Source organism: Heptranchias perlo, chromosome 6 (genome assembly GCF_035084215.1).
Source record: "Heptranchias perlo isolate sHepPer1 chromosome 6, sHepPer1.hap1, whole genome shotgun sequence".
NCBI classification, from domain to species: Eukaryota; Metazoa; Chordata; class Chondrichthyes; order Hexanchiformes; family Hexanchidae; genus Heptranchias; species Heptranchias perlo.
In genome coordinates, this window is record NC_090330.1 from 27,511,738 (window position 1) to 27,527,304 (window position 15,567).

The 15,567-nt window shown below is 48.1% G+C and overlaps 1 protein-coding gene across 1 annotated transcript in view; it reads left to right on the plus strand.

The window, feature by feature from the left end:
- Positions 1-15,567, plus strand: part of katnal1 (katanin p60 subunit A-like 1) — a 42,022-nt gene that overhangs the window by 4,322 nt on the left and 22,133 nt on the right. The window contains exon 2 of the mRNA XM_067985990.1: positions 11,377-11,552. Coding sequence (XP_067842091.1) covers positions 11,391-11,552 — 162 coding nt within the window. The 5' untranslated portion in view covers positions 11,377-11,390. The remainder of the gene's footprint in view (positions 1-11,376; positions 11,553-15,567) is intronic.

A 15,567-nucleotide genomic window follows, 5' to 3' on the forward strand; every position in this document is an offset into this window, starting at 1 on the left:
AAAGGATATAGAGGCATTGGAGAGGGTCCAAAAAAGAGTCACAAGGATGATACCAGAACTGAGAGGACATACTTATTAGATAAGGCTGAACAGGCTGGGGCTCTTTTATTTTGAATAGAGAAGGCTGAGGGGTGACCTGATAGAGGTCTTCAAGATAATGATAGGGTAGATGTAGAGAAAATGTTTCCACTTGTGACAGGAGTCCAAAACTAGAGGTCATAACTATAAAATAGTCGCTAATAAATCCAATAGGGAATTCAGGAAAAACTTCTTTACCCAAAGAGTGGTAAGAATGTGGCATGCGCTACCACAAGAAGTAGTTGAGGCAAATAGCATAGATGCATTTAAGGGGAAGCTAGGTAAGTATGTTAGTATCATAGTAGGTACAGCATTGAGGTGGCCATTTGGCCCATTATGCCTGTGCTGGCTTTTTGAATGAGCTGTTCAATTAGTCCCATTGCCCTGTAAATGTTTTCCAGTCAAGTATTTATCCAATTCCCTTTTAAAAGCTACTATTGAATCTGCTTCCACTACCCTTTCAGGAAATGCATTTCAGATCATTACAACTTGCTGTGTTTTAAAAAAAAATGTTTCCTCGTGTCTCCTCTGGCTCTTTTGCTGATCACCTTAAATCTGTGTCCTCTGGTTACCGACCCTTCTTCCACTGGAAACCGTTTCTCCTTATTTACTCTATCAAAACCATTCATGATTTTGAACACCGCTGTCAAATTTCCTCTTAACCTTCTCTGTTCTAAGGAGAACAACCCCAGCTTCTCCAGTCTCTCCACATAACTGAAGTCCCTCATCCCAAGCACCATTCTAGTAAATCTCTTCTGCGCACTCTCTTCTGTGCACTCTCTTCTGCCTTGACATCCTTCCGAAAGTGTGGTGCCCAGAATTGAACACAATACTCCAGCTGAGGCCTAACCAGTGTTTATAAAGATTTAGCATAATTTCCTTGCTTTTGTACTCTATGGGCCCGATTTTACCTGGGGTGCAGGTTCCCGGCGGATGGGCAACGCGCCCGGTGAAATTAGTGGGTTTCCCGCGCGATCGCAGCAGGCAACGCACTAATTGGATCCACTTACCTGCTCCTCCGGGTTCCCCGCTGCTGATCTGTGCGTCGGGCGGGCTGCGCATGCGCAGTAAGATCTGTCAGCTGGAGGCGCTCTATTTAAAGGGGCAGTCCTCCACTGACAGATGCTGCAAGAAATAGCAAAGATGACTGCATGGAGCAGCCCAGGGGGACGGCTGCTCCCAGTTTAATGATCCCTCACCCCAGGTATCAATACATGGGGTGAGGAGGAGGGGGAGGACAGAGATTTTCCACCTGGCGGGCGGGAGGAAGCGGCCTGGCTCTGCCACCAGGAAGGCCTGGCTCGAGGTGGCAGAGGGGGTCACCTGCGCAACCAACATATCGCCCACCTGCACACAGTGCAGGAGGCGGTCCAATGACCTCAGTAGGTCAGCCACAGTGAGTACACGTAGTCTTTCCACTACACTCCGTCTGCCACTTCACTGCCCCCACCCCACATCTCCTTCGGCACTGCTAACACTACTCTGTCACATCACCCCTCATACGCACTCAAAGCCCATCCTCATCTTACTTGCACCTACTCACCTCGCCAGTACTCACCCCGCCACTACCACGCAACCCAATCCTCATACAATCTCATGGCTCTATCCCATACTCACCCTCTCGTGCATCTCTCTCAATGCCAGCCTCACTCAACCTGCCACCACCTGTGCTGCAGCCACAGGGCATGCATCACATATGTGCAGTAGGCAGCGTAAGACAAACGTGTCGTGAGCATGAAGGGGATGCACAAGGGTGTTTGAGGGTTTGTCATGGTTCTTACTTCTATTGAATTTCAGAACAACTCACATCACACATTCTATTGGCACCACTACTGCCATGTCTTCGCGAATCCTGTCCGGTTTGTGCAATAATGCCCACTCCTGGGTATCACTATGAGGACCCACCACTGATGCCACCCATTGTGTCACTGCAGAGTGGGTGTAGGTGTATTTGCAGGGCTCTTCTGCGCAGACGACTGAGAGACATCGGCGATGTCCCCGGCTGCACCCTGGAAGGCTGTGGAGGAGAAGTTTGGGAGGGCAGTGGTGACTTTGACAGCGACAGGTAGGAAGATGGTGCATGGGCCAGCCAGGAGCAGCTCGGCATGAAAGAGGCTGCAGATGTCCACGGCTACATGTCGAGTGACTCTGAGCCTCTGTGTGCACTGCTGCTCAGAGAGGTCCAGGAGGCTGAGCCTCGGTCTGTGGAACCTGTGGCGAGGGTAGTGCCCTCTGCGACGCATCTCTCTCTGCGGTAGCCCTCCCTCCTGCTGTACAGGTGGATGTGTCACAGCACTCTGTTGTGGAGCTCCACGTGTCAGAGGTGGACGGCGTGGATGGTGAGGCTGGTGATGCTGTTCGCCCTCCGAGGAGGTCATGACTGCAGCTACGGCGGCCCCCATCCGCAAGATGTACATCTGAGGGGGTCCGCAAGGTAGGTACATGTCTCCGGACCCCGGGGTAATTGTGCAGGTTGGTGACTTGTCAGGAGGAGGGTGGTGGAGGCCAAACTTTGTCCCAAGTGACAGAGTGGCCTCCTGCAATGGGTGAGGGTCTCCCCCACCCCCCCCCTCCACCTGTCAAATGGACCTTTGCAGCTGCCACAGGCTGACAGCTGCAACACGTCCATTCGATATGGGAGTGTTTCCCCCAGTGTGGGAAACAGTCCCATGTTGATCCAAAATCCCACATAGTCCCTTAATCAGGTCATTTAATGACCTGAAATAGCTAAATAAATACACTCAAGTAGCATCCCGCTGGCTTTAATTGCCTGCGGGATTCCCACCAGCGGGGGCTGCGCGCGCATGCCGGCGCGTCAGCGGGGAACCCGGAAGTAGGCGGGATCCGTTCGGGATCCTGGATTTCGCTATTTTCGAGGCCCCCCTGCCGAGAACGCACCCGATAGCGGGTGCTAAAATCGGGCCCTATGCCTCTATTAATTAAGCCCAGGATTCCATATGCTTTTATTAACAGCCTTCTTAACTTGTCCTGCCACGTTCAAAGATTTGTGTATGTGCACGCCCAGGTCTATCTGTTCCCACACCCCCTTTAAAATTTTCCATTTAGCTTAATCTCTCCTCATTCATCCTATCTACCAAAATGTATCACTTCACACTTCTCTGCTTTAAGTTTCATCTGCCGTGTGTCTGCCCATTTCACCAGTCTGTCCATATCCTCCTGAAGTCTGCTACTATCCTCCACGTTGTTTAATACATTTGAGTTTCATGTCATCTGCAAACTTAGAAATTATACTCTCTATACTCAAGTCCGGGTCATTAATTTACATCAAAAACAGCAATCGTCCTAATACTGACCCGTGGGGAACACTGCTGTATACTTCCCTCCACTCTGAAAAACAACCGTTCACCACTACTCTCTGTTTTTTGTCCCTTAGCCGATTTTGTATCCTTACTGCCACTGTCCATTTAACCCCATGGGCTTTAATTTTGCTAACGAGTCTATTATATGGTACTTTATCAAATGCCATTTGAAAGTCCATATACACAACATCAACTTCATTTCCCTCAACAGGGGCTCCATTTTCGCACCTGCGATCGGGTACGTTGGTGGCGGGGAGGGTGCGAAAATCCGGGATTCCCGGGGCAGGTCCAGAGCCCAGCTCCAACCCGCCCCATTTCTGGGTTCCCCAGTGACGCGCTCACATGCGCGCGCAGCCCCCGCATGTGGGACTCCCGCCGGCAATTAAAGCCAGTGGGGTGCCACTTAAAGTACTTGAACAGGTACTTCAGGTTTTTTCCAGACCTGATTGACCTGATATTTTAGGAGGGATCGGATTTTGCAATTAACTGAAACTGTTTCCCGTACTGGGGGAAACAATCGCAGTTGAAATGGACGTGTTGCAGCCACCAGCCTGTGGCAGCTGCAAAGGTCCATTTGACAGGTGTGGGGGAGGGTGGGGGGAGACCCTCACTCATTGCAGGAGGCCACTCTGTCACTTTGGACAAAGTTTGGCCTCCACCACCCTCCTCCTAACAATCAAATGCGTAAACATGCACACTTACCCCGGTGTCCAGACACATTTACCTACCTTGCGGACCCCCTTAAACTTCCGGATGGGGGCCGCCGTAGCTGCAGTCATGACCTCCTCGGAGGGCGAACAGCATCACCACGCTGTCCACCTCTGACATGTGGAGCCCCACAACACAGTGCTGTGACACATCCACCTGCACAGCAGGAGGGAGGGCAACCGCAAAGAGAGATGCATCACAGAGGGCACTACTCTCGCAATAGGGTCTACAGACCGAGGCTCAGCTTCCTAGACCCCTCTGAGCAGCAGTGCACACGGAGGCTCAGAGTCACTCGACATGTAGTCGTGGACATCTGCAGCCTTCTTCATGCCGAGCTGCTGCCGGCTGGCCCGAGCACCATCTTCTTACCTGTTACTGTCAAAGTCACCACTGCCCTCAACAACGTCTCCTCCGCATCCTTCTAGGGTGCCACCGGGGACATCGCTGGCGTCTCTCTGTCGTCTGCACGAAAGAGCCCTGCAAATACACCTACACCCACTTTGCAGTGACCCAATGGGTGGCATCAAGTGTGCGTGTTCATGGTGAACCCCATGAAAGGGACCTATTCCACAAGCCAGTCAAGAATGGGCAAGACGTGGCAGTAGTGGTGATAATAATATTTATTGTGCATGTGAAACAAAAGAAATGAAAAACATGACAAATTGTCAGACACCCCTGTGCATTCCCTTTGTGCTCACAAAACTTTCGCCATGCGTTTCCGGGAACCCCTACGTGGTGCTACCCCTGTGGCTTCAGCAGAGGTAGTGGCAGGTTGCTCTTGTCCACGCCCTGACCGATGAGATGCTTTGGGCCGACACCCTCTGGGATTGGGTGCCCGTGAGGGCCCCTCCAAAGACTGCTCCACCTGCACCTGTGCAGGGGCAGACTGGGCCACCTGGAGAGGGGGCAGCATTGCGTGTACTGGTTGAGAGGGGGGCAACGGGTGAGATGAGGGAGCGCTTTGAGTGGCGTCCCCACTTCCACGTCCCCTTTCACCATCATCCCTCTCGTGGCCCAGGCCCACATCACTCCTTCCACCCTGCTGGACGGCAGTTTGGAGGACTTGTGTGAGGCCTTGGAATGCCACCTGTAAAGTATCTATCAGCCTGTTCAAGGCGGCAGAATGTTGCTCACCCTGAATCCAAACGGCCGTTGTCAGGGCCTGAATGGACTCATTGTTGAGCCGTGCTTAACGCTCGAGGGAGGCTAGCCTTTCCTCCACCGCAGACATTCCCGCACCTACCCGCGACACTATCTCAGAGATGCCTTTACGTCCCTACGACACTATCTCAGAGATACCCTCCTGTACCTATGCCACCATTCCACTTGTGCAGGAGTTGGACTCCTCCATCCTCTGCGCGATTGTGGAGAGTGCGTGTGGCACCTGTTCCAGCACCTCGACAATGTGCTGCTGCCCCTCGATGACTCTCCTTTTCATGGCTGGCTCCCAGGGTTCAGCATCTGGGTCCAGCTGAGCAGAGCCTGGAGAAGAGTGCTCCCACCGACACGGACTCTCCACGGCTGCCCCTGCCACCAGAGTCTGCTCGTGCTCACGTGTGCATAGTGACTCACCATGTGCAAGCCCAACTAAGTGAGGACGGGGACCCACTGAGGTGTATATATCTGCGCTGGTGGATGCATGGCTCAGATGTGACGATGGACCCTCAGAGACCGGCAGGTCCTCTGAGGAATCGCCCTCCACGCTCACGGCGCTCGCAGATGGCCCTGCAAGAGAACAGAAAGCAATATTAGGCATGTGGATAGATGTTGAGGTGCTGCAGATGCCAAGTGATGCTAAGATCATTCGCTATCATGAATGCTGAGTGTTAGTTTTCTATCACCGGCCGTTTGTGCAATCCTAGCCTTGGCATCCGCCACGGACAGGCACTCCAGCGTGCGGCTGATGTCCAACGCCTGTTGCTCCGCGTCCGTTAGGACCACCTGGTGTGGCGGGCCCCCTCCGGTCCGTGCCCTCTCCCGGGCGTTCTGGCATCTCTTCTCCTAGCAAGGCAAAACACAGAGGTGTGATTGAGTGATGGTTGCATGGTAGCCACTGCATGCATTGGTGTGGGTGAGGTTGAGCGTGAGGGCGATGCATGGGAGGGTGCATGTGCAACATAGCCATGATATTGTATGAGGATTGGGTTGCATGCTAATGTTCAAATGGGGACAGGGGCGGTGAGTACGTGCAGGCAAGGTGAGGATGATAGTTGAGTGGATGTGAGGAGTGATGCGAAAGCGTTGTGGTGGCAGTGCAGAAGGGGTTGTGTGGTGGTGGAGGTGATGTGGAAGACGGAGTGTGGGAGAATGCGTAAGTATACTCACTTTGCCTAACCTGGTTAGATCATTAAATCTCTTCCGGCACTGGACCCAGGTTTGTGCCACATTGCCGCAGCTGCTGACCTCCTCGGCCACCTCCAGCCATGCCGCCTTCGTGGTGGAGTGAGGGCACTTCCTCCCATCAGACGGGAAAAATATTTCCCTCCTCCCTCCTCACCCCATCCAGCAGCAGCTGGAGTGAGGAGTCTGAAAATCTTGGGGCAGCCTTCCCTCTGGCGTGCTCCATGGTTCAGCATTGGTTGTTTGCAGGAGGAGCATTGGTGGACTGCCCCTTTAAATAGAGCTCCTCCAGCTGACAGACCTTACTGCGCACGCGCAGTCCGCCCGCCGCGCAGCTTACCAGCGGGAAACCCGGAAGCAAAGGTAAGTGGCTCCAATTATCCTGTAATTGTGTGCGGACACACTGATTTCACCGGGTGCGTTACCCACGCGCCCAGTCGACCCCCCCGCCGAGAACCCGCCGCCCTGCTAATATCGAGCCCCAACCCTCTCCATTACTTCAACTAAGAATTCAATCAAGTTAGTCAAACACGATTTTCCTTTAACAAACCCATGCTAACTTTCATTTATTAGCCCATACTTTTCCAAGTGCCAATTTATTTTGTCCCGGATTATTGTCTCTAGAAGTTTCCCCACCACCAATGTTAGGCTGACTGGCATGTAATTGCTGGGTTTATTGCTCCCCTTTTTTGAACAGGGGTGTAACATTTGTAATCCTGCAGACCTTCAGCACCATCCCCATATCTAAGGATTGGAAGATTGTGGCCAGAACCTCCACAATTTCCACCCTTACTTCCCTCAGTAACCTAGGATGCATCCCATCTGGATCGGGTGACTTTTCTACTTTGAGTACTGCCAATCTTTTAAGTACCTCCTCTTTATCTATTTTTATCCTATCCGATATCGCTACTACCTCCTCCTTTACTGCTACAATGGCAGCATCCTCTTCTCTAGTGAAGAAGGATGCAAAGTAGTACCTCAGCCGTGCCCTCCGTCGCCACAAGAAGATTTCCTTTTTTGTCCCTAATCGGTCCCATGCTTCCTTTGACTACCCTTTTACTATTTATATATTTATAAAAGACGTCTGGGTTCTCTTTTATGTTAGTGGTTAATCTATTCTCATACCCTCTCTTTGCCCCTCTTATTCCCTATTTTAGATCTTCTCTGTACTTTCTGTATTCAGCCTGGTTCTCTTCTGTATTATGAACCTTGCATTTTTCATACACCTCCTTTTCTGTTTCATTTTAATCTCTATATCTTTAGTCATCCAGGGAGCTCTAGCTCTTTGCTTCCCCCTTGTAGGGATGTGTCTACTCTGTACCTGAACCAACTCCTCCTTGAAGGCCTCCCATTGTTAATTACTGTTTTGCCTATCAATTTTTGATTCCAATCCGCCTGGGCAAGATCCTTTTTTAACTCACTGAAATTTGCCCTCCTCCAGTTAAGCATTTTCAGATTTGATTGTTCCTTGTCCTTTTTCATAACTATTCTAAACCTTGATTTCCACATCATTCACCTGAGGAAGGAGGTAGCCTCCGAAAGCTTGTGAATTTAAAATAAAATTGCTGGACTATAACTTGGTGTTGTAAAATTGTTTACAATTGTCAACCCCAGTCCATCACCGGCATCTCCACATCATAATGATATTATGATCACTGTTCCTGAAATACTCCCCCACTGAAACATGCTCCACCTGCCCCACTTCATTCCCCAGAACTAGATCCAGCACTGTTTCCTTCCTGGTTGAGCTGGAAACATACTGTCCCAGAAAGTTCCCTTGTATACATTTCAGGAATTCTTCCCCCTCTTTTCCCTTTACACTGTTACTGTCCCAGTCTATGCTGGGATAATTAAAGACCCCCATTATCACTACTCCATAGTTCTTGCATCCTTCTGTAATTTGCCTACAGATTTGCTCCTTTATTTCCTTCCCACTATTTGGTGGCCTATAGTGTACACCCAGTAGCATAATAGCTCCTCTATTGTTTCTTACTGCTAACCAAATAGATTCTGTCTTTGACCCCAAAACCATTCTTTCCAGTGCTGTAATAGTTTATTTGATCAATACTGCCACCCCCCCCTTTCTTCCCTATCTTTCCTGAATAACTTGTAGCCAGGAATATTAAGTACCCAATCCTCCCCTTCTTGAGCCAGGTCTCTGTTATTGGCACTATATCATAGCCTGCAACTCACCAACCTTATTTACCATGCTACGTGCATTTACCCACATGCATTCCAATCTCATCTTAGACTGCTTTGCATTTGCCCCCTGTCTGATCCCTCCTATTTCTGAACTACTCTTTACTCTAGTGCTACTTGTCCCTCCCAGTCCTTGTTTCTCCTCTCTAATGTTTCCTCCTGTTGCTCATCCCCTAGCCAAATTAGTTTAAACCCTCCCCTGCAGCACTAGTTCATCTCCCTGCAAGGACATTGGTCCCAGTCCTGTTGAGGTGCACCCCGTCCATCTTGAATAGATCCCCCCTGCCCCAGAACTGGTCCCAAAACCCCACGAATCTGAAGCCATCCTTCCTGAACCATTGCTCCAGCCATGCATTAACCTGTCTTATCCTACTATTCCTATACTCACTAGCGTGTGGCACTGGCAGTAATCCAGAGATTACTACCTTTGAGGTCCTGCTTTTTAACTTCCTCCCTAGCTCCTGAAACACTGACTGCAGGACCTTGACCCTTTGCCTTCTGATGTCACGGGTTCCCACATGGACCACGACTTCTGGTTGTTCCCCTTCACTTCCTCTCAAAGTATTCTGCACCCTCTCAGTGATGTCCTTTAACCTGGCACCAGGGAGGTGACTCACCGGCGGTTGCAGAAATGCCTGTCTATCTCCCTGACTATCGAATCGCCTATAACAACTGCAATTTTTTGCCCCCCTGTGCAGCCAGTTCTCCGACGATGCCGTGGATTTGCTTCTGACTGCACTCCCCCGAGGTGACAACACCCTCACTGGTATTCAACGCTGAATACTGGTTTGAGAGTGTCACACTGCCAGGGGACTCCTGCACTGCCTTGAGGGAGAAAGGAATAGAAGGGTATCCTGATAGGGTTAGATGAAGTAGGGAGGAAGGAGGCTTGTGTGGAGCATAAATGCTGGCATAGACCAGTTGGGCCGAATGGCCTGTTTCTGTGCTGTAGTTTCGATGTAACTCGATGTAATATATATGATCACAATCAAGGTGTAAGAGAGAGGTTGGATGACTAAGAAACTACTTAAATATTGGTCTCGTGTTTTGAGGTTACCTTAACCAAATTACTCTCTGGTAATCCACTTCTACTCAGCTTCTATCCACTACATAATGTACAAGAACTATGGTTCTCTGGTGTTTCAAGCAAGTAATGCATGTGAAGTGACATTTCTGGGGATAGGGATCAAATAAAACAGCCCTAAAAATGTCATTAAAGATATCCAGATCAGTACAGGTGCTTTCTTTCTTTCTTTATCTTGTCCCACTGCATACTTCTGCAATGGAATAATTCATTTCCATTCCTTTTAATTTTTTGTTTGCAGGCACACCTAATTCCTCATAGTGCAGTCAGCATCAGGTCTAGATCTGATGTAAGCAATTTCTAAATTGTTCTACCATTGACAAATTGACAGCAACATTTTGCGATGACAGCACACACTTTAAATGGGTAGAGATGCCAGAACACATACGGTTATGCCTCACAAGCTCAAACATTATTGCTGCATTGTTACTCGTGCTGAATAGGCTAAGAGGAGATTTAATAGTGGTTTTTAAAATTATGAAGGGTTTCTGATAGTGAATAGGGGAAAACTATTTCCTCGTTAGGAAGTCAGTTAGCAAGTTAGGATCATCAATTTAAAATTGTCACTAAAAGGGTGAGAGAAGAGGTTAGGAGCAATTTCTTAACACGGGAGATTGTTAGAGCAAGGATGGAATGCTTCGGCACAGGAAGTGGTTGAGGCAGACACCACTGCATCTGTTAAGAGAAAATTGGATAAATATTTGAAGCAGAAGAATACATGGGGTTATTGGGAGTGATAGGTACAGTGGGATTAGTTTTGGATTGGTCTAGCAGAGAGCCAGCATAGTCTGTGGCGAGTGACTCACCTCCCGACTCCCCAAAGCCTTTCCACCATCTACAAGGCACAGGTCAGGAGTGTGATGGAATTCTCTCCACTTGCCTGGATGAGTGCAGCTGTAACAACACACTAGAAGCTCAACACCATCCAGGACAAAGCAGCCTGCTTGATTGGTACCCTATCCACCACACTAAACATTCATTCCCTTCACTACCAGAGCACCGTGGCTGCAGTGTGTACCATCTACAGGATGCACTGCAGCAACTCGCCAAGGCTTCTTCAACAGCACCTCCCAAACCCACGACCTCTACCACCTAGAAGGACAAGGGCAGCAGGCACATGGGAACAATACCACCTGCAAGTTCCTCTCAAAGTCACACAACATCCCGATATATCGCCGTTCCTTCATCGTCGCTGGGTAACAAATCCTGGAATTCCCTACCTAACAGCATTGTGGGAGAACCTTCACCACACGGACTGCAGCAGTTCAAGAAGGCAGCTCACCACCACCTTCTCAAGGGCAATTAGGGATGGGCAATAAATGCTGGCCTTGCCAGCGACGCCCGGATCCCGTGAATGAATAAAAAAAAAGATGGGCAAATATCCTCCTGCTGTGCTGTAAAGATCTTGGTTCAATGAAAGACTACAGGTGGTAATCAATCAACATGTTATTGAATGAGATATATTGAAACTTATCTACGTTAAGTAAAACATAATTAATCAAAAAATACATATTTTAACTAATGGGAGTGCCAAACATTCAAGACTTTAATATTAACTATGGTGGGACTGCAAATTTTGGATTTTCTTGTGTGGATATACAGATTCCAAAGCATGTTATTCTATACTGTAATATTTTAATCTTTCAGGAGTGTGGAGCACCATGAGTTTAGCAGAAATTTATGATAATGTGAAAAAAGGGAGAGAGTATGCTCTTTTAGGGAACTACGATTCCTCAATGGTTTACTACCAGGGAGTGATCCAGCAGATTCAGAAGCACAGTCAATCGATCAGAGATCCAGCATTAAAGGTGAAATGGCAGCAGGTATGATGATTTCCACTATCAAGTTTTCTATTCATCTTGTCCTTTAATGGGATGCTTGTTTACACATTTGCTACATAGTTATCTCTTATATCAACTGTATTATTGTTATGGTGGTAGTTTGAGGAAAAAATTTTGTAGTGAAAATATTTAGAGATTTTAAGACATTTGTCATTGTACCTATTTAAACCATGACTTGAGAATGTATGTCCCCAAATGGTTTTTGAATTTTAACTTTTTGTTCCCTTCTAAATATTACAATATCTCGCTCTCTCTATTAAGATAGATATGGGTGTTCTATTCCAACTGGCTTAGTATGTTGTGATTTCATATTGATAGGTTAGCGCTGAAATAAAGAGAATAATTAGATTGAAATTAAAAAGAACATGGAGGAGAATGAAGGTAGAAATCAAGATGGGAAGAGAGATGGAACTTGGCAGAGAAAAATGGGGAAGGAGAGTATGAAAGAAATTGGCTAAACTAGGAAGAGAATTGGACAATAAATACTGTGCAAATTATTGTCAATGTATCCTCCTTTATTGCTTCTGTATTGTCCACCTTTGTGGGTCTGCTCTTGCATGGTTTCGCTCATACCTGTCCAAATGCTACCAGCACATCTCCAGAATGGCTTCTTATTCCACCTCCACAGTGACCTCAGGAATTCCCCAAGGATCCACTTTACCCCCGTCTTTCCTCGTCTAGATGCTGGTCCTTGGTAACATCATCTGGAGGTCAGCTTCCATCTATCTGCAGACAACACCCACCATTTCTTGGTGTCCTATTCCAATGCTCTCCTGGCCGGCCTCCCACCATGTATCCTCCATAAATTTGAGCTCATCCAAAACTCTATCGCCTGTATCCCAACTCGCACTAAGTCCTGTTCACCCATCAACCCTGTGCTCGCTGACCTACATTGGCTACCAATCTGGCAATGCCTTGATTTTAAAATTCTCATCCCTGTTTTAAAATCCCTCGTCCCATGGTCTCGCCCCTCCCTATCTCTGTAACCTCCACCAGCCCTACAACCCTCTTGAGATCTTTGTGCTCCTCCATTTCTGGCCCCTTGCGCATCCCCAATTTTAGTTGCACCACCATTGGTGGCCGTGCCTTCAGCTGCCTAGGCCCTAAACTCTGGAATTCCCTCCCTAAACCTCCCCGCCTCCCTACCTCTACTCCTTGAAGACGCTCCTTAAAACCTACCTCTTTGACCAAGTTTTTGGTCATCTGTCCTAATATCTCCTTATGTGGCTCAGTGTCAAATTTTGTTTGATACGTTCCAAACGATTCACAGGAGTGTTTTTACTATGTTAAAGACGCTATATAAATGCAAGTTGTTGTTGTCCTGTCTGACCCAGGGCAGCTGAGTTTCAAACCCTACTTCCTATTCATTACCAACTTACTTCCACTATCATAACCTATACCACCCCACCTCTCTCTGACTGCTGCTGAAACTCCAACAGCAGTAAGTCCCAGTCGCCCAGGACCCTGAGCTCAATGATCTACACTGACTTCTTGTCCTCCAGTGCTTGAATTTAAAATCTTCGTTCTTGTCTTCAATTGGTGTCACCCCACCCTGCTTCTGCGATATCCTCCAGCCCTGCGTCTCCTCCAAATTCTTCGGTCCTCCCACTCTGGTCTTCTGTACATTCTCCTTTTCCTTCATCCCACCAGCCCTACTGTCCCTTCCTGAACCCCTCCACTGCTTTAATTTTTGCTGTTCCTTTAAAAGTAGTCTTAAAACTAATTTTCTCAATCAAGCTGGGCTTCTGTACCTGTTTCCCCGCCCCCCCCCCCCCCCCATATACAACAGCAATATCTTGCTTTTATATTGTGCTGTTAATGAAGGAACAAGGTCGTGAGGCAGTTCACAGAGGCAAGAGGAGAAATAGAAGCCAAGCCAAAGAAGGAAAGATTAGGAGGGGTGACCAAAAGTTTGGTTAAAGAGGTGAGTTTTAAAGAGGGTCTTAAAGGAGGAGAGAAAGATGGAAAGGCAGAGGGGCTTAGGGACGGAATTCTGGAGAGCGGAACTTGGGCAGCTGAAGGCACAGCTACCAATGGCGGAGTAAAGGGTGTGGTCTGGGGGTTGCAGAAGAGGTCAGAGGAAGGGAGTATTTGGGGCGGGGAGGGGTAAGATTCAAGGCATTGATGGACTAGGAGCCAATATAGGTCAGTGAAAACTGGTTGATGAGTGAGTGGGACTTAGTGCGGAATAAGACATAGGCAGCAAAATTTTGGACGGACTGGAATTCATGGAGAATGGGAGGCCAGCCAGGAGAGCATCAGAGTTGCCTTGAGATGACAAAGACACGGATGAGGGTTTCAGCAACAGATGGGCAGAAGTGGGCAATGTTAACGGAGGTGGAGGTGGTTTAAAGTAGGTTGTCTTTGTGATGGATGAGATATGAGGTCAGATGCTCAGCTTGGGGTCAAATAGGATACCTTAGAATGTTTCTTCAACTATATTCTATGCTATATAAATGTGAACTTTTGTTGTTTTGGGGGAGTACATTGGGGAAAAGGCTGCATTTAGTACATGTGTGACTATTAGTGGCACCAAAAAATACACATTTTAAAATGAAGACTCCATTAGCAAAAAAATTTAACCTGCTCCCTCTACGTGCCACATGCTAGGATATGGGTAGTACTTCAACAAAATGGACATTTTACACGTGGTGCTGGATTGTATTTAGGACATTTCAGTAGGATAACAAATTGGAGCAGGAACCCCTGCCAATTTTCTCTAAAGACTAGGAATATGGAGGCCAATTGTAACGATCCACGCTGCTAGTTAAGATCAATTAGTTTGGCTCAAACCAGAGTACAAAGCAGTTTCTTGGTCTGAATGGCTGTCGTACACCATTTACCTACTGACCCATGAAGAGATCATGGAATTTTGTTTAATTGGAAAATGCCATCTTTTTCCCCTTGTTGAACAAGTAAAGCAACTTTTATATTGGCTCACCTCACTTTTTTCTGTTTGGATATGGCTTTTGAGATTTATTTTAATGGGTAATTTGCATTATCTTATCATCACTTTTCAATTATTAGCTGGGCTAAAAGAAAAGTCACACTAAATGGTCATTAATTTGTGATTTCCCAAGATGAATGGCAGGAAGTGGTGTCCATTACGCCAACATTTTCATGCACAAGTTCGAGCAGGACTTCTTCACTGCACAAGACCTCCAACCAACACTATACACCAGATACATCGACGACATTTTCTTTCTATGGACCCACGGCAAGGAATCACTAAAGAGACTACACGATAACATCAACAAGTTCCATCCCACCATCAAGCTCACCATGGACTACTCCTCAGAATCAGTTTCTTTCTTGGACACACGAATCTCCATCAAAGACGGGCACCTCAGCACCTCACTCTACCGCAAGCCCACGGACAACCTCACGATGCTCCACTTTTCCAGCTTCCACCCTAACCACGTCAAAGAGGCCATCCCCTATGGACAGGCCCTGCGAATACACAGGGTCTGCTCAGATGAGGAGGAACGCGATGGACACCTACAGACGCTGAAAGACGCCCTAGTAAGAACGGGATATGACGCTCGACTCATCGATCGACAGTTCCGACGGGCCACAGCAAAAAATCGCGTAGACCTCCTCAGGAGACTAACACGGGACGCAACCAACAGAGTACCCTTTGTCGTCCAGTACTTCCCCGGAGCGGAGAAACTACGCCATGTTCTCCGCAGCCTTCAACATGTCATCAATGAGGACAAACACCTCGCTATGGCCATCCCCACACCTCCACTACTCGCCTTTAAACAGCCACCCAACCTCAAACAGACCATCGTTCGCAGCAAATTACCTAGCTTTCAAGAGAACAGCGTCCACGACACCACACAACCCTGCCACGGTAACCTCTGCAAGACATGCCAGATCATCGACACAGATACCACCATCACACGAGAGGACACCACCCACCAGGTGCATGGTTCATACTCCTGTGACTCGGCCAACGTTGTCTACCTCATACGTTGCAGGAAAGGATGCCCCAGAG